This window comes from Eleutherodactylus coqui, chromosome 5, assembly GCF_035609145.1.
Source record: "Eleutherodactylus coqui strain aEleCoq1 chromosome 5, aEleCoq1.hap1, whole genome shotgun sequence".
Classification (NCBI taxonomy): Eukaryota; Metazoa; Chordata; class Amphibia; order Anura; family Eleutherodactylidae; genus Eleutherodactylus; species Eleutherodactylus coqui.
The window spans coordinates 60151923-60168629 of NC_089841.1; the positions used below are offsets into that span (position 1 = coordinate 60151923).

At 48.0% G+C, this 16707-nt stretch overlaps 1 protein-coding gene across 1 annotated transcript in view; it reads left to right on the forward strand.

The window, feature by feature from the left end:
• LOXHD1 (lipoxygenase homology PLAT domains 1) overlaps positions 1 to 6061 on the forward strand; it is a 238164-nt gene extending 232103 nt beyond the window's left edge. The window contains exons 46-47 of the mRNA XM_066602615.1: positions 2459 to 2620; positions 3375 to 6061. Coding sequence (XP_066458712.1) covers positions 2459 to 2620; positions 3375 to 3855 — 643 coding nt within the window. The 3' untranslated portion in view covers positions 3856 to 6061. The remainder of the gene's footprint in view (positions 1 to 2458; positions 2621 to 3374) is intronic.
• The last annotated feature ends 10646 nt before the right edge of the window (positions 6062 to 16707 follow it).

Consider the following 16707-nt stretch of genomic DNA (forward strand, 5'->3'; position numbering starts at 1 on the left):
TGGGACCCCACCGATCAGGTGAGTGGGTGCATGCTGTCAGTGCTGCAAATACACAGAGGTTGGAGTGAAAGTAGCAGAAGTCTCCGCCCGACCTCAGTGTAGTGGCCGGCGCTTGTAACTGCAAGCATGGCTCAGTTACAAGCACCGGCCACTACACAGAAGTCCACGCAGAGACTTCTGGTACTTCCACTCTGGCCTCTGTGTATTTGTGGTGCTGACAGGATGCGCCAACTCAGCTGATCAGTCGGGGTCCCAAGCAACAGACCCCAGCCGATCAACTATTGATGCCCTGAGGCTAGGTCATCAATAGTATTCTCTCTGGAACACCCCTTTAACAAATTTAGCATCAGAACCAAGCTCATAACATAAATACAACCCCAGAACCAAGCTCAGTACATAAATACAACACTAACTATCCTCAGTACATAGATACAATACCAGAAACAATTGATAACATAAATGCAGTAGCAGAACTTAATGATTATGCTGTGGGGTCACCAGTGGACTCACAGTGACCCTTCAGAACAACAGAGGAGAGGAGAAAGATCCAGGAGAAGGTTGATTCATATAGCTCCACAAGACACTGTCCCACAGAGGAGGAAGATCATTTGGCCAGGTGGATATTGGGAGTGAGGGTGTAATTTGTCCTGACTATACATTCGCCTGGTTCTCCCTTACAAGCTGGTGGCTGGCACCCTGTGTGACTTCATGGGTTGCAGGTAGGTAAGGCCGGCCATGATCATGAGCTTGATGATACTTTGAATTTTACAATGGATGAGCTTATGCTCTATAATACGAGGCTGTATATGAGGTAATCTTCTGACCAATCGATATACAAAGATGTCATTTATAATTGCATCCTGCCCGGATTCCGATCTCTTGGAGAACCCTTTTATTTGAATGTATGACTTTTTATGTGCAATCTATATTTCAACCCCCTCTTGATTATCCTGCACTGTGCTCAGGCAGGAGGAAAAAAGGACATGCTCCGGCAGAAGTATGAGTTGCTTGTAATTATCAGCCGCAGCTTCTCTCGGAGCAGTAAAAATACAGAACAATGAAGGTAATTTATCATCGGGGGAATTTTTGATGCCACTTTTCTGGCACCTTCTCTTCTCCACTTTAAAAATGTGACAAATTTATCAAATGTTGTACGATGTTGATAAATTTGCTGCATATTTAAATATGTCTAGAGATGTGGAATCACTTTGTACCCACCCAGCTACTGGAGGGAGAATGCAACACATTTTATGACTTCGCAAAAGTCTAAATTCTGAAACTAAAAACCTTCCACCACTGAAGCACCGCTCCTTTTTCTAGACACTTTTGCAAGGTGGAGTAAGAGACGTAACATCTGTTCATTTTGGCATAAATCAATAGTAAATTTGTCTAAATTGATTTGCAGCAAAAACGTGCAAGGTATGCAAGAATTCTGGCCCAACACCAGTAAAAAATGTGCCCCAATGTTTTTACTGTTTCTTTTTTGTAAATATTAAAATTTTCTTATGTCATTTTTGAAAAAAATTATGTCACATATGGTATATATTAGTGGACTTTATTCTCTAATCTTCCCGCTTGATGTGCTTTGGCCTCTCACATTAGATCTGTTATGTTCATTCAGAGCACAACTACAGTACCCTTTACGTGCTGTAGTCCTAGTCCTAAATTTAAACCCCTTGATATTCCATACTACTAAAATGCATAAAATAAAATGTAACAAGGTGTAAAAAAGAAAAAGAAGTGAAGGAAAATGAACAGTAAACTATTCATGAATAGCTAAGCACTGTCTGTAATTGGCTGAGTGCTCAGCCAATCAGCACAGCCCTTTCAGGAGGTAAGGATTTTTAAATCCCTGCTGCTGAAAATGCTGGACAGCAGTGCCGGGGAATCAGCCGGTGGACGCCCCTGAGCGGTAGAGAGGTGATTAAATTTATTTTTTGGTTTTTTATCCAGCTTATGATGATTTTCAGGGAAGGGCTTATATTTCAAGCCCTTACACAAAAATCATACTGCGGGGGTTACCACAAACCACTGCTTTCAATGGGATAGCATGCTGGACTTCTGTCACAGCTGTGAGAGCTGTGGCAGAAGTCCGCAGTATTCTCCCTATGTTTTCAATGGGGCTAACGCTGCTGCTGCTGGCCCCGTTGAAAACACTGGCGATATTACAGCGTTTTTCTTGCGCTGCGAGGCGAGTGTTTTTACTTGCTCTCGCAGCGCAAGAGAGAATAAAATGCCAGTGGGTGTAAGCCCTAATACAGATACAACTCGTCCCGCAAAAAAGCCAAGACCTCATATGGCTGTACTGATACAAGAGTAAGAGAGTTATGACAAAAGTATTCAGTATTGATTATCGTTACATTTCTGACCATCTTTGTTGCTACCAATTGCAAGGGAAAAAGCAGAAGTGTTTGCTGGCAGCTGTTTTTGCCCATTCTAACAAGTTTGTTTTTGACAGGAATGCAACGGATGTATTCAAGTTCTCCTCCAAGAATGTCGGGGACATCGCAGCTATATGTGTCGGGCATTGTCCTAAGGATGGGAAGAAGTTTTCACCTAAACCAGATTCCTATTGGCACGTGAAGGAGATCACCATTACTGAGACTGAACTTGGGAATCAGTAAGTGATGTCTCCTCAGATATTGAGTGTACTTAATTCCAATATATGAGTTTGGTTATCTTGTTCTCATTTTGAATTAAGATCATGTATTATATTTCGATCACCCCCAGAGCTATAGTTTGAATGTTGCTACTAGCCCTTGAAATTAAAGGGGTTGTACCAAGATAACATCCCTGTTCATATTCCCTATTAGGGCATATGGACATCATAGAGCAGGTTCCCCCTTTCCCCCTCTACGTCCTGTGTCCCAGGATGGTCATGCATGCGAATGGCTATCCTATAATACCTCATTTCTGTTCCTAGGATAATGGTAGACTGGCCACTGGCCGCAGCTTTCCATAGCGAAAGATTCCTCAGCTGTTTGCCAGAAGTGCCGAGAACAGGACTCAGGACTCAATTGATCACCCCAAACCCCACATAAACAATGGGGTTGTACATCTTGGCACAACCCCTTCAAGGCATGTTGTGTCTACATATTCCTATCAGTTATGTGACCTAACAACTTTGCACAACTGCCTCTTCCCACAACGCACTGCTTTCTAGTAGCAGGAAAGTAGTAGAATTTCACAATTTAGCTTTGGACACAGTTGGAGTAAGAAACATTGGGGAAGCTGCCTCTGAACAAGGCTTGTCAGCTCTAGTTCAAAGGGTGAAGGGGTTAGTGAAAGGGTTAACACTATAAGTGGTGTCTAAAATGTCGGGATTCTTTCCATTTCCATACAGAATTTCAATTTCACTTCCATTTATTTTCCAGATACATTTTTAACTGCAATGCCAAGATACCCCTGCGTAACAAGAGAGACGACTACAAAGTCTACGAATGTGCCAAGATCATTGAGAGCTTCGCCAGCCGGGCACGCAGCTTGGTACCAGTGAAGTACGAAGTTATTATAGTGACCGGTTTTGAAAAGGGAGCAGGAACGGACGCTAATGTCTTACTCACCATGTACGGGTCCAATGGTGACTCTGGGAAGCTTTCCCTAAAGCAGAAGATGAGGAACCTCTTTGAGCGTGGAAAGACCAACCGCTTTGACATTGAGACTTTAGACCTAGGCGAGATGAAGAAAGTGAGAGTGGAGCATGACAACAGTGGCCTCAGCCCTGGGTGGCTGTTGGAGAGGGTTGAGGTGACCAATTCCGCAACTGGAGTCACTACCATATTCCCTTGTGGCAAATGGTTGGATAAGAAAAGGGGAGATGGTGAAATCTGGCGAGAGATCTACCCAGTGTACTAAAGAGCTCACCCGGCATAGACCAATTTGACTCACTGGTGTCATCTGCCACAATTTTCATAAATTATGTATTTTATAAAATTTTTGTATACAGACTTTGTAAAATGTGTATAGAATAATGACAAGCCAAGATCCAACTGCTTTATGCTACATTAGGCCTGCAGAAAACAGGAAAGAATGATGAATCAATTTCTTCTGAGCTTCATAGTTAGACTGAGGGCTTATACAATGGCATAAAGCTAAACTCCCTTGCAGTTTAGGAGGGGCTTAGTTAACTCTGCAAGAAAAGCACATTACAGTTTTGGATGAACTGAGCTAGTTCTACTTCAAACAGCTGTAGCTCCGGTTCTGTCAGTGTTAAGGCTCTTGGCTTTCAAATGACACAAAAAGTCTGTTGTTAGCTCTTATAGAACTGGATCTACAGCCGGTTGGAATGGAGTTTGGAATACTGAATTTACTGCTGTCAGAGGAGAGGGGAGAGCTGGGCAGCAGAGAAGATGTATGATCCTCCTGTCTATCTCCCTGTCCCAGGGAAGGGGTGACATTAACTTTTGTTCAAGTAGCAACCACCTTGATAGAGCATATTTGCTCTCTGATTGTTACATATGGGGTTTTCTCCCAGAAAAAGACTGAAAAAAGTGGAATTACTTATCTAATCACTCCTTTACACCACTTAACCCTGTTGATGCTGCAGTCATTGCTGACCATGGCATCTAGAAGCTTTTACAGAAAGAAATAAAATAAAGTTTTTTTCCCTCTTACATGAGGCTTTAAATATTGAAAAAATGAAAATAAAAAAACACACACATAATTGGTACCACCGCATCCATACCAACTCATACTATAAAATAGCGCAATACTTATATGGCTCTGTAGAGGCTGTAAAAATAAATAAATCCCAAAAAACAATGATCAAATAGCTTTTTTTTCAATTGCCCTGAAGAAAAAAATTAATAAAAGTTATTTAGTACATTATATATACGCAAAATTGTATTGCTTCCTATAAAAACTGGAACTCGTCCCGCAAGATAAAAAGTCTCATACCACAACACTGACAAAAAGGTAAAAATTTGTAATTATTAGAACATAAAAGGGCAAATTATTTACTGATTCTTAAGGTTAACATTAGTTATGTTATCAGGGGGTTAAAAATGCATTTGAGGAAACTGAGTTTTGCACCAAATAAGTGTATATGAGACAAATTCAAAATCTACAATTTCAATGTAATTCACGTTTTTGAAATCTGTCTTTTGTTTAGTTGTTTTTGTCTTTTTATCACTGCTTCAACAATCATTGGTGACTGCAACTTAATTAAGGTACCTATTGCGAGTATGAGGTAGTCTGAAATCCACCTCCTACCCTATTAGAAGCCCATGCTGCTCTTCCCCATGTTTTAAACTGCAGCTATAAGCATACATTTACCACAAGCTCAACTTGAAGTCAGTGTGTGGATTACTGACATTACACTGAAGAAAATGAGGCGGAGCCTAAAAAGTCTGCTTAAAGTGTACATAACTTTTCAAGGGACTCAGAATAAGCTACCATGTATGTACATGAGGGATAGCACTATTTCTGCCCGGTATATCTCACATTTATCATCAGTTTACTCTCCAGTTTACTTTCTATTTTTTATTTTCCCTGAGCTAGCTGAAGGGGAAAGCTACTATGTCTCCATACACTGCACATGGAAAAACTGCAGATTCCACTCTCTGTAGCACACACAAAGAAATACAAGCATCATGGAGGGCAATATACAGCAATACTGAAAACTGTAGATGTGATTCCAGTAGCTGTGGGAAAGTAAATAACTTACTATTAAGTCTAGCAGCACCTGTTTGAGTCTTTCTGCTTCTCTCCCTTCTCCTCCCTTCTCTCCTCTCTATATAGGCAGCATGAGCCATCACCCTCCTCCACCTCTTGTTTTCCATCTTGTTAACCTTGTTACTAAAGTTGAAGTTTACATAACAACAGGTAGTGTACAGCAAATTAAAAATAAGGGAGACCCCTAGTGGCTGGCAGTTTAGTGCGATTTTTCAGCACAAAAATCTCATTTTAGGTAAATGGTGATTTGCACGTTTTCTAGTTATCACATTGACATCATATAAACACAAGTTTGTTGAAAAGTTAGTTACCATTTAAGGCTGAGGTTTCAATGCAATATATTGCATTTGACATTCTGCAAGGAGATTTTAGCGGCGCATTCTTCTTTTTAAGGGTTAAAATAAAATTAAAATTGCATTGTGATCTCACATTAAAATCACGACTGCATATGATTTCATTAGAACAAAAATGTAGAAATATTTGTAATTTGTTCAAAACATTCATCATTGCTGGATGAATACATGCACCGACTGAAACATGAACAATAATTTGTTCACTAACAGTTCGTAATTCAGTTTCTGCATGTATAAAAACTGAATGACGATCAGCTCATGTAAACAGGCAGTTCTTCATCCATGAACAACTGCCTGTTTACTGTGAATGGAGACTGATGGGCCGGTACGATCCCTCACCCACTCTGCCTCCATTCACTAGAGATGATCACTCTTGTGTAAAAGCACAGGAATGATTATCACTAGGAGGACGACCTGTCAGCCATCTGCGCCCGTGTAAAAGTGCCCTAATGAAAGGTCATGAAATGAGGAGTGAAAGTTGCATGGAGGTGCTGCCAATCAGATTAACACCTTACTGGAAGAGGACATGAGATAATTAGAGATGAGCGAACGTACTCGTCCGAGCTTGATACTCGTTCGAGTATTAGCGTATTCGAGATGCTCGTTACTCGTAACGAGTACCACGCGATGTTCGGGTTACTTTCACTTTCCTCTCTGAGACGTTAGCGCGCTTTTCTGGCCAATTGAAAGACAGGGAAGGCATTACAACTTCCCCCTGTGACGTTCAAGCCCTATACGACCCCCCTGCAGTGAGTGGCTGGGGAGATCAGGTGTCACCCGAGTATAAAAATCGGCCCCTCCCGCGGCTCGCCTCAGATGCGTTGTGAGATAGCTGAGGGACAGTGGTATCGTGTTGGAGCTGCTGTAGGGAGAGTGTTAGGAGTTAGTGTAGGCTTCAAGAACCCCAACGGTCCTTCTTAGGGCCACATCTAACCGTGTGCAGTAGTGTGGAGGCTGCTTTTAGCAGTGTTGCACTTTTTTTTTTTTTTGGTATATCGGCCGTGCAGAGCATTGCACCCTGCAGTAATAGTCCAGGGACAGAAGTGTGGAGGCAGGGAGAGCGTTAGGAGTTATTGTAGGCTTCAAGAACCCCAACGGTCCTTCTTAGGGCCACATCTAACCGTGTGCAGTAGTGTGGAGGCTGCTTTTAGCAGTGTTGCACTTTTTTTTTTTTGGTATATCGGCCGTGCAGAGCATTGCGCCCTGCAGTAATACTCCAGGGATAGAATTGTGTAGGCAGGGCCAGAAGACATATATTATAGATTATAGATTGAATATACGCAGTGGTCCTTTAGAAAAAAATATTTGAAAAAAATCTATTTGGCCTGCCTGTCACTCAGTGTTTTGGGTCTGTGTCTGCTGGGGGTAGTAGTTCTCCAAATAAATACGCAGCCAGCTAAGTGTTACAGCAGGCTTGCGCCAAATTATTTCCTGGCTCTGAAATCACCGGTCTGTTGCAGTTAATAACAGTGCAACACTGCAGTTCCGTGACACACACATCAGGGACAGAATTGTGTAGGCAGGGCCAGAAGACATATATTATAGATTATAGATTGCATATACGCAGTGGTCCTTTAGAAAAAAATATTTGGAAAAAATCTATTTGGCCTGCCTGTCACTCTGCTCAGTGTTCTGGGTCCGTGTCTGCTGGGGGTAGTATTTCTCCAAATAAATACGCAGCCAGCTAAGTGTTACAGCAGGCTTGCGCCAAATTATTTCCTGGCTCTGAAATCACCGGTCTGTTGCAGTTAATAACAGTGCAACACTGCAGTTCCGTCACACAGTCCAGGGACAGAATTGTGTAGGCAGGGCCAGAAGACATATATTATAGATTGAATATACGCAGTGGTCCTTTTGAAAAAAATATTTGGAAAAAATCTATTTGGCCTGCCTGTCACTCTGCTCAGTGTTCTGGGTCCGTGTCTGCTGGGGGTAGTATTTCTCCAAATAAATACGCAGCCAGCTAAGTGTTACAGCAGGCTTGCGCCAAATTATTTCCTGGGGTTCCGTAAACGAAGTCAGCCTCCAACCACAGGCCAATAAGCGGCACATTTAATTACAGTGTTGTGTTTCTGCATTCCTGGTAATACAGCATGCTGAGGGGTAGGGGTAGGCCTAGAGGACGTGGGCGCGGCCGAGGACGCGGAGGCCCTAGTCCGGGTGTGGGCACAGGCCGAGCTCCTGATCCAGGTGTATCGCAGCCGACTGCTGCGGAATTAGGAGAGAGGCACGTTTCTGGCGTCCCCACATTCATAGCACATTTAATGGGTCCACGCGGTAGACCTTTATTAGAAAGTGAGCAGGTCCTGTCGTGGATGGCAGAAAGTGCTTCCAGCAACCTATCGTCCACCCAGAGTTCTGCGCTGTTCACTGCTGCAACTCAGAATCCTCTGGCTGCTGCTCCTCCTTCCTCCCAGCCTCCTCACTCCATGAAAATGAGACATTCTGAGGAGCGGGCAGACTCCCAGGAACTGTTCTTGGGCCCCTGCTCAGATTGGGCAGCAGTGGTTCCTCTCCCACCAGAGGAGTTTATCGTGACTGATGCCCAACCATTCGAAAGTTCCCTGGGTCCGGGGGATGAGGCTGGGGACTTCCGGCACCTGTCTCAAGACCTTTCAGTGGGTGAGGAGGCCGATGACGATGAGACACAGTTGTCTATCAGTGAGGTAGTAGTAAGGGCATTAAGTCCGAGGGAGGAGTGCACCGAGGATTCTGAGGAAGAGCAGCAGGACAATGAGGTGACTGACCCCACCTGGTTTGCTACGCCTACTGAGGAGAGGTCTTCAGAGGGGGAGGCAAGGGCAGCAGCAGGGCAGGTTGCAAGAGGCAGTGCGGTGTCCAGGGGTAGAGGCAGGGCCAGACCGAATAATCCACCAACTGTTTCCCAAAGCGCCCCCTCGCGCCATGCCACCCTGCAGAGGCCGAGGTGCTCAAAGGTCTGGCAGTTTTTCACTGAGAGTGCAGACGACCGACGAACAGTGGTGTGCAACCTTTGTCGCGCCAAGATCAGCCGGGGAGCCACCACCAGCAGCCTCACCACCACCAACATGCGCAGACATATGATGGCCAAGCACCCCACAAGGTGGGACGAAGGCCGTTCACCACCTCCGGTTTGCACCGCTGCCTCTCCCCCTGTACCCCAACCTGCCACTGAGATCCAACCCCCCTCTGAGGACACAGGCACTACCGTCTCCTGGCCTGCACCCACACCCTCACCTCCGCTGTCCTCGGCCCCATCCAGCAATGTCTGTCAGCGCAGCGTCCAGCCGTCGCTAGCGCAAGTGTTTGAGCGCAAGTGCAAGTACGCCGCCACGCATCCGCACGCTCAAGCGTTAAACGTGCACGTAGCCAAATTTATCAGCCTGGAGATGCTGCCGTATAGGGTTGTGGAAACGGAATCCTTCAAAAGTATGATGGCGGCGGCGGCGGCCCCGCGCTACTCAGTTCCCAGTCGCCACTACTTTTCCCGATGTGCCGTCCCAGCCCTGCACGACCACGTCTCCCGCAACATTGTACGCGCCCTCACCAACGCGGTTACTGCCAAGGTCCACTTAACAACGGACACGTGGACAAGCACAGGCGGGCAGGGCCACTATATCTCCTTGACGGCACATTGGGTGAATTTAGTGGAGGCTACGACAGAGTCAGAGCCTGGGACCGCTCACGTCCTACCCACCCCCAGAATTGCGGGCCACAGCTCGGTCGTGGTATCTGTGGCGGTGTATGCTTCCTCCACTAAACCACCCTCCTCCTCCTCCTCCTCCTCCAACGCAACCTCTGTCTCGCAATCTAGATGTGTCAGCAGCAGCAGGACGTCGGCAGCAGTCGGTGTCGCGCGTCGTGGCAGCACAGCGGTGGGCAAGCGTCAGCAGACCGTGCTGAAACTACTCAGCTTAGGAGATAGGAGGCACACGGCCCACGAACTGCTGCAGGGTCTGACAGAGCAGACCGACCGCTGGCTTGCGCCGCTGAGCCTCCAACCGGGCATGGTCGTGTGTGACAACGGCCGTAACCTGGTGGCGGCTCTGCAGCTCGGCAGCCTCACGCACGTGCCATGCCTGGCCCACGTCTTTAATTTGGTGGTTCAGCGCTTTCTGAAAAGCTACCCACGCTTGTCAGACCGGCTCTGCGCACATTTCCGCAAGTCCCACACGGACGCTGCCACCCTGCGCACCCTGCAACATCGGTTTAATCTGCCAATGCACCGACTGCTGTGCGACGTGCCCACACGGTGGAACTCTACGCTCCACATGTTGGCCAGGCTCTATGAGCAGCGTAGAGCTATAGTGGAATACCAACTCCAACATGGGCGGCGCAGTGGGAGTCAGCCTCCTCAATTATTTTCAGAAGAGTGGGCCTGGTTGGCAGACATCTGCCAGGTCCTTCGAAACTTTGAGGAGTCTACCCAGATGGTGAGCGGCGATGCTGCAATCATTAGCGTCACCATTCCTCTTTTATGCCTCTTGAGAAGTTCCCTGCAAAGCATAAAGGCAGACGCTTTGCACTCGGAAACAGAGCCGGGGGAAGACAGTATGTCGCTGGATAGTCAGAGCACCCTCCTGTCTATATCTCAGCGCGGTGAGGAGGAGGAGGAGGAAGATGAGGAGGAGGGGGAAGAGACAGCTTGGCCCACTGGTGAGGGTACACATGCTGCTGGCCTGTCATCCTTTCAGCGTGTATGGCCTGAGGAGGAGGAGGAGGAGGATCCTGAAAGTGATCTTCCTAGTGAGGACAGCCATGTATTCCGTACAGGTACCCTAGCACACATGGCTGACTTCATGTTAGGATGCCTTTCTCGTGACCCTCGCGTTACACGCATTCTGGCCACTACGGATTACTGGGTGTACACACTGCTCGACCCACGGTATAAGGAGAACCTTTCCACTCTCATACCCGAAGAGGAAAGGGGTTCGAGAGTGTTGCTATACCACAGGACCCTGGCGGACAAACTGATGGTAAAATTCCCATACGACAGCGCTAGTGGCAGAAGGCGCAGTTCCGAGGGCCAGGTAGCAGGGGAGGCGCGGAGATCAGGCAGCATGTACAGCACAGGCAGGCCAACACTCTTTAAGGCCCTTGACAGCTTTATGGCTCCCCAGCAAGACTGTGTCACCGCTCCCCAGTCACGGCTGAGTCGGCGGGAGCACTGTAAAAGGATGGTGAGGGAGTACGTAGCCGATCGCACGACCGTCCTCCGTGACGCCTCTGCCCCCTACAACTACTGGGTGTCGAAGCTGGACACGTGGCCTGAACGCGCGCTGTATGCCCTGGAGGTGCTTGCTTGTCCTGCGGCTAGCGTCTTGTCAGAGAGGGTGTTTAGTGCGGCTGGGGGAATCATCACAGATAAGCGTACCCGCCTGTCAACCGACAGTGCCGACAGGCTAACACTCATCAAGATTTCCCCAGACTTCTCTTCTCCACCAGCGGACAGCAGCGATACCTAAGCAATAGGTAGGCTGCACCTGCGGATGGAAGCATCGTTCTGTATCCCCATCAAAAACGGGGACCTTTTCGCTTCATCAATCTGTGTATAATATTCCTCCTCCTCCTCCTCCTGCTCCTCCTCCTGAAACCTCACATAATCACGCCGAACGGGCAATTTTTCTTAGGCCCACAAGGCTCAGTCATATGATTTTTCTAAACAATTTTTATACGTTTCAATGCTCATTAAAGCGTTGAAACTTTCACCTCCACCAATTTTTATTTTAACTGGGCTGCCTCCAGGCCTAGTTACCAATTAAGCCCCATTAACCAAAGCGATTAATGGGTTTCACCTGCCCTTTTGGTTGGCCATGGCCAATTTTTCTGAGGTACATTAATACTGTTGATGCAGCAATTTTTGTGGGCCCCCGCCTACAGTGTAATCAAACGAATTTTTAGCCCACCTGCATTACAGCTGACGTTACATCCGCTGTGTTGGGCAATGCAATGGGATATTTTTATGTACCGCCGGTGGGTTCCAGGGAACCACCCATGCTGTGGGTCCACAGGGAGTTGTAAATGCATCTGTTTCCACTTCTAAAGAACCCCAGTCTGACTGGGGCATGCAGTGTGGGCCGAAGCCCACTTGCATTAAACATGACATTAGTACCTCAGCTGTGTTGGGCAATGCAATGGGATATATTTATGTACCGCCGGTGGCTTCCTGGCACCCACCCATGCTGTGGGTGCACACGGAATTCCCATTGCGGAGTTGTACCTGCCTGTGACTATTTATAAAAAACCGCGGTCTGACTGGGGCGTGCAGACACCTTGACAGAATGAATAGTGTGTGGCACATAGGTTCCCCATTGCTATGCCCACGTGTGCAGCTCCAGATGGAGGTGGCACAGGATTGGATTTCTCATTGCTTCTGTACAGCATTGTGGGTCGCTGCCTAGCCGTGCCAACCCTCTGCAGTGTGTGCCTGCTTTTCCTGTGGCAGACGCACTTATAAATAGACATGAGGGTGGCGTGGCATGAGGGCAGCTGAAGGCTGGGCAGGGACAGTTTGGTGTGCGCTGTGGACACTGGGTCGTGGGGGGGGGGGGGGAATTGGCAGCATGTAACCCAGGAGAAGTGGCAGCAGAGTGTCATGCAGGCAGTGATTGTGCTTTGCTGGAGGTAGTGTGGTGCTTAGCTAAGGTATGCATTGCTAATGAGGGCTTTTCAGAAGTAAAAATTGTTGGGAGGGGGGGTGCCCACTCTTGCCGCTATTGTGGCTTAATAGTGGGACCTGTGAACTTGAGATGCAGCCCAACATGTAGCCCCTCGCCTGCCCTATCCGTTGCTGTGTCGTTCCCATCACTTTCTTGAATTACCCCGATTTTCACAAATGAAAACCTTAGCGAGCATCGGCGATATACAAAAATGCTCGAGTCGCCCATTGACTTCAATGGGGTTCATTACTCGAAACGAACCCTCGAGCATCGCGAAAAATTCGTCTCGAGTAACGAGCACCGGAGCATTTTGGTGCTCGCTCATCTCTAGAGATAATACTTTGAACAAAAATGTGGAAACACTGGTGTGTGGCACAACCTTCAAGCATAAAAAGGTAACATTCTCACCAATGTTGTGTCCAGGAATAAAATACTGCACAGTAAAAACAAGGAAAACAAGGAAATTCCAGACCAGGCGTCGTGTTAACTTTCAGTGATTTTTACTAAACTAATTTAAAATAATTACTTATTAGCCCCATAAGGACCAGGGTCTTTTTGTCCTAAAGAACCAGACACTTCTTAAGGATTTTACCCATGTGGTGGTTTTACTGTTGAATTTTTTTCTTCGCTACCACAATTATTTTTGCTGCATTGTTTTTCTAAGACATATTGGATAGAGATGAGCGAACGTACTCGTCCGAGCTTGATATTCGTGCGAATATTAGGGTGTTCGGGATGCTCGTTACTCGTAACGAGTACCACGCGGTGTTCCGGTTACTTTCAGTTTCCTCTCTGAGACGTTAGCGCGCTTTTCTGGCCAATTGAAAGACAGGGAAGACATTACAACTTCCCCCTGTGACGTTCAAGCCCTATACCACCCCCCTGCTGTGAGTGGCTGGGGAGATCTGATGTCACCCGAGTATAAAAATCGGCCCCTCCCGCGGCTCGCCTCAGATGCCTTGTGAGTTAGCTGAGGGACAGTGGTATCGTGCTGGAGCTGCTGTAGGGAGAGCGTTAGGAGTTAGTGTAGGCTTCAAGAACCCCAACGGTCCTTCTCAGGGCCACATCTAATAGTGTGCAGTACTGTGTTAGCACTGTATTTTTTTTTCAAAATTGGATCTGCAGAGCATTGCGCCCTGCAATAGGGACAGAAGTGGTGGTTAGGCAGGGAGAGTGTTAGCAGTGAGTGTAGGCTTCAAGAACGCCAATGGTCCTTTCTAGGGCCACATCTATCCGTGTGCAGTACTGTCCAGGCTGCTGTTAGCAGTGTTGCATTTTTTTTTTTTTTTCTCAAAACCGGCTGTGCAGACCATTGCACCCGGCATTAATACTACAGGGATAGAATTGTGTAGGCAGGGCCAGAAGACATACATTATTCATTGAATAGACGCAGTGTGGCTTGTCCTTTGAAAAACAAGGGAAAAAATTATATTTCGCCTGCCTCTGACAGTCCTCAGGGCTCTGGGTACGTGTGTGCTGCGTGCAGAACGTTAAAAAAAATCAGACGCAGCCAGCTACGTTTTACTGCAGGCTTGCGCCAATTTTTTTCCTGCATGGGAAATCCCTGATCTGCTGGAGCGAATAACTTTGCATCACTGCAGTTCTCTGACACATTTGCAGGGCCACAACACAGTTATTAAACTTAGTAGTATTCATTGAATACACGCAGTGTGGCTTGTCCTTTGAAAAACAAGGGAAGAAATTCTATTTTGGCTGCAGGCTTGCGTCAATTTTTTTCCTGCATGGGAAATCCCTGATCTGCTGTAGCGAATAACTTTGCATCACTGCAGTTCTGTGACACATTTGCAGGGCCACAACACAGTTATTAAACTTAGTAGTATTCATTGAATACACGCAGTGTGGCTTGTCCTTTGAAAAACAAGGGAAAAAATTCTATTTTGGCTGCAGGCTTGCGCCAATTTCTTTCCTGCATGGGAAATCCCTGATCTGCTGGAGCGAATAACTTTGCATCACTGCAGTTCTCTGACACATTTGCAGGGCCACAACATAGTTATTAAACTTAGTAGTATTCATTGAATACACACAGTGTGGCTTGTCCTTTGAAAAACAAGGGAAAAAATTCTGTTTTGGCTGCAGGCTTGCGCCAATTTCTTTCCTGCATGGGAAATCCCTGATCTGCTGGAGCGAATAACTTTGCATCACTGCAGTTCTCTGACACATTTGCAGGGCCACAACACAGTTATTAAACTTAGTAGTATTCATTGAATACACGCAGTGTGGCTTGTCCTTTGAAAAAAAAGGGAAAAAATTCTATTTTGGCTGCAGGAAATCAAATCACTGGGAAATCAAATCACTGGGAAATCAAATCACTGGTAATACACCATGCTGAGGGGTAGGGGTAGGCCTATAGGACGTGGACGCGGGCGAGGACGCGGAGGCCCAAGTCAGGGTGTGGGCACAGGCCGAGCCAGTGCGGTGGCCAGGGGTAGAGGCAGGGCCAGACCGAATAATCCACCAACTGTTTCCCAAAGCGCCCCCTCGCGCCATGCCACCCTGCACAGGTCAAGGTGCTCTACGGTGTGGCAGTTTTTCACAGAGACGCCTGACGACCGACGAACAGTGGTGTGCAAGCTTTGTCGCGCCAAGATCAGCTGGGGAGGCACCACCAACAGCATGCGCAGGCATATGATGGCCAAGCACCCCACAAGGTGGGACGATGCCCGTTCACCGCCTCCGGTTTGCACCACTGCCTCTCCCCCTGTGCCCCAACCTGCCACTGAGATCCAACCCCCCTCTGAGGACACAGGCACTACCGTCTCCTGGCCTGCACCCACACCCTCACCTCCGCTGTCCTCGGCCCCATCCAGCAATGTCTCTCAGCGTAGCGTCCAGACGTCGCTAGCGCCACAGTTTGAGCGCAAGCGCAAGTACGACGCCACGCACCCGCACGCTCAAGCGTTAAACGTGCACATTGCAAAATTGATCAGCCTAGAGATGCTGCCGTATAGGCTTGTGGAAACGGAGGCTTTCAAAAGCATGATGGCAGCGGCGGCCCCGCGCTACTCGGTTCCCAGTCGCCACTACTTTTCCCGATGTGCCGTCCCAGGCCTGCACGACCATGTCTCCCGCAACATTGTACGCGCCCTCACCAACGGGGTTACTGCCAAGGTCCACTTAACAACAGACACGTGGACAAGCACAGGCGGGCAGGGCCACTATATCTCCCTGACGGCACATTGGGTGAATTTAGTGGAGGCTGGGACAGAGTCACAGCCTGGGACCACTCACGTCCTACCCACCCCCAGAATTGCGGGCCACAGCTCGGTGGTGGTATCTGCGGCGGTGTATGCTTTCTCCACTAAAGCACCTTCCTCCTCCTCCTCCTCCAACGCAACCTCTGTCTCGCAATCAAGATGTATCAGCAGCACGTCGCCAGCAGTCGGTGTCACGCGGCGTGGCAGCACAGCGGTGGGCAAGCGTCAGCAAGCCGTGCTGAAACTACTCAGCTTAGGAGACAAGAGGCACACGGCCCACGAACTGCTGCAGGGTCTGACAGAGCAGACCGACCGCTGGCTTGCGCCGCTGAGCCTCCAACCGGGCATGGTCGTGTGTGACAACGGCCGTAAGCTGGTGGCGGCTCTGCAGCTCGGCAGCCTCACGCACGTGCCATGCCTGGCCCATGTCTTTAATTTGGTGGTTCAGCGCTTTCTGAAAAGCTACCCCCACTTGTCATACCTGCTCGGAAAGGTGCGCCAGCTCTGCGCACATTTCCGCAAATCCTACACGCACGCTGCCACCCTGCGGACACTGCAACATCGGTTTAATCTGCCAGTGCACCGACTGCTGTGCGACGTGCCCACACAGTGGAACTCTACGCTCCACATGTTGGCCAGACTCTATGAGCAGCGTAGAGCTATAGTGGAATACCAACTCCAACTTGCGCGGCGCAGTGTGAGTCAGCCTCCTCAATTATTTACAGAAGAGTGGCCCTGGTTGGCAGCCATCTGCCAGGTCCTTGGAAAATTTGAGGAGTCTACCCAGGTGGTGAGCGGCGATGCTGCAATCATTAGCGTCACCATTCC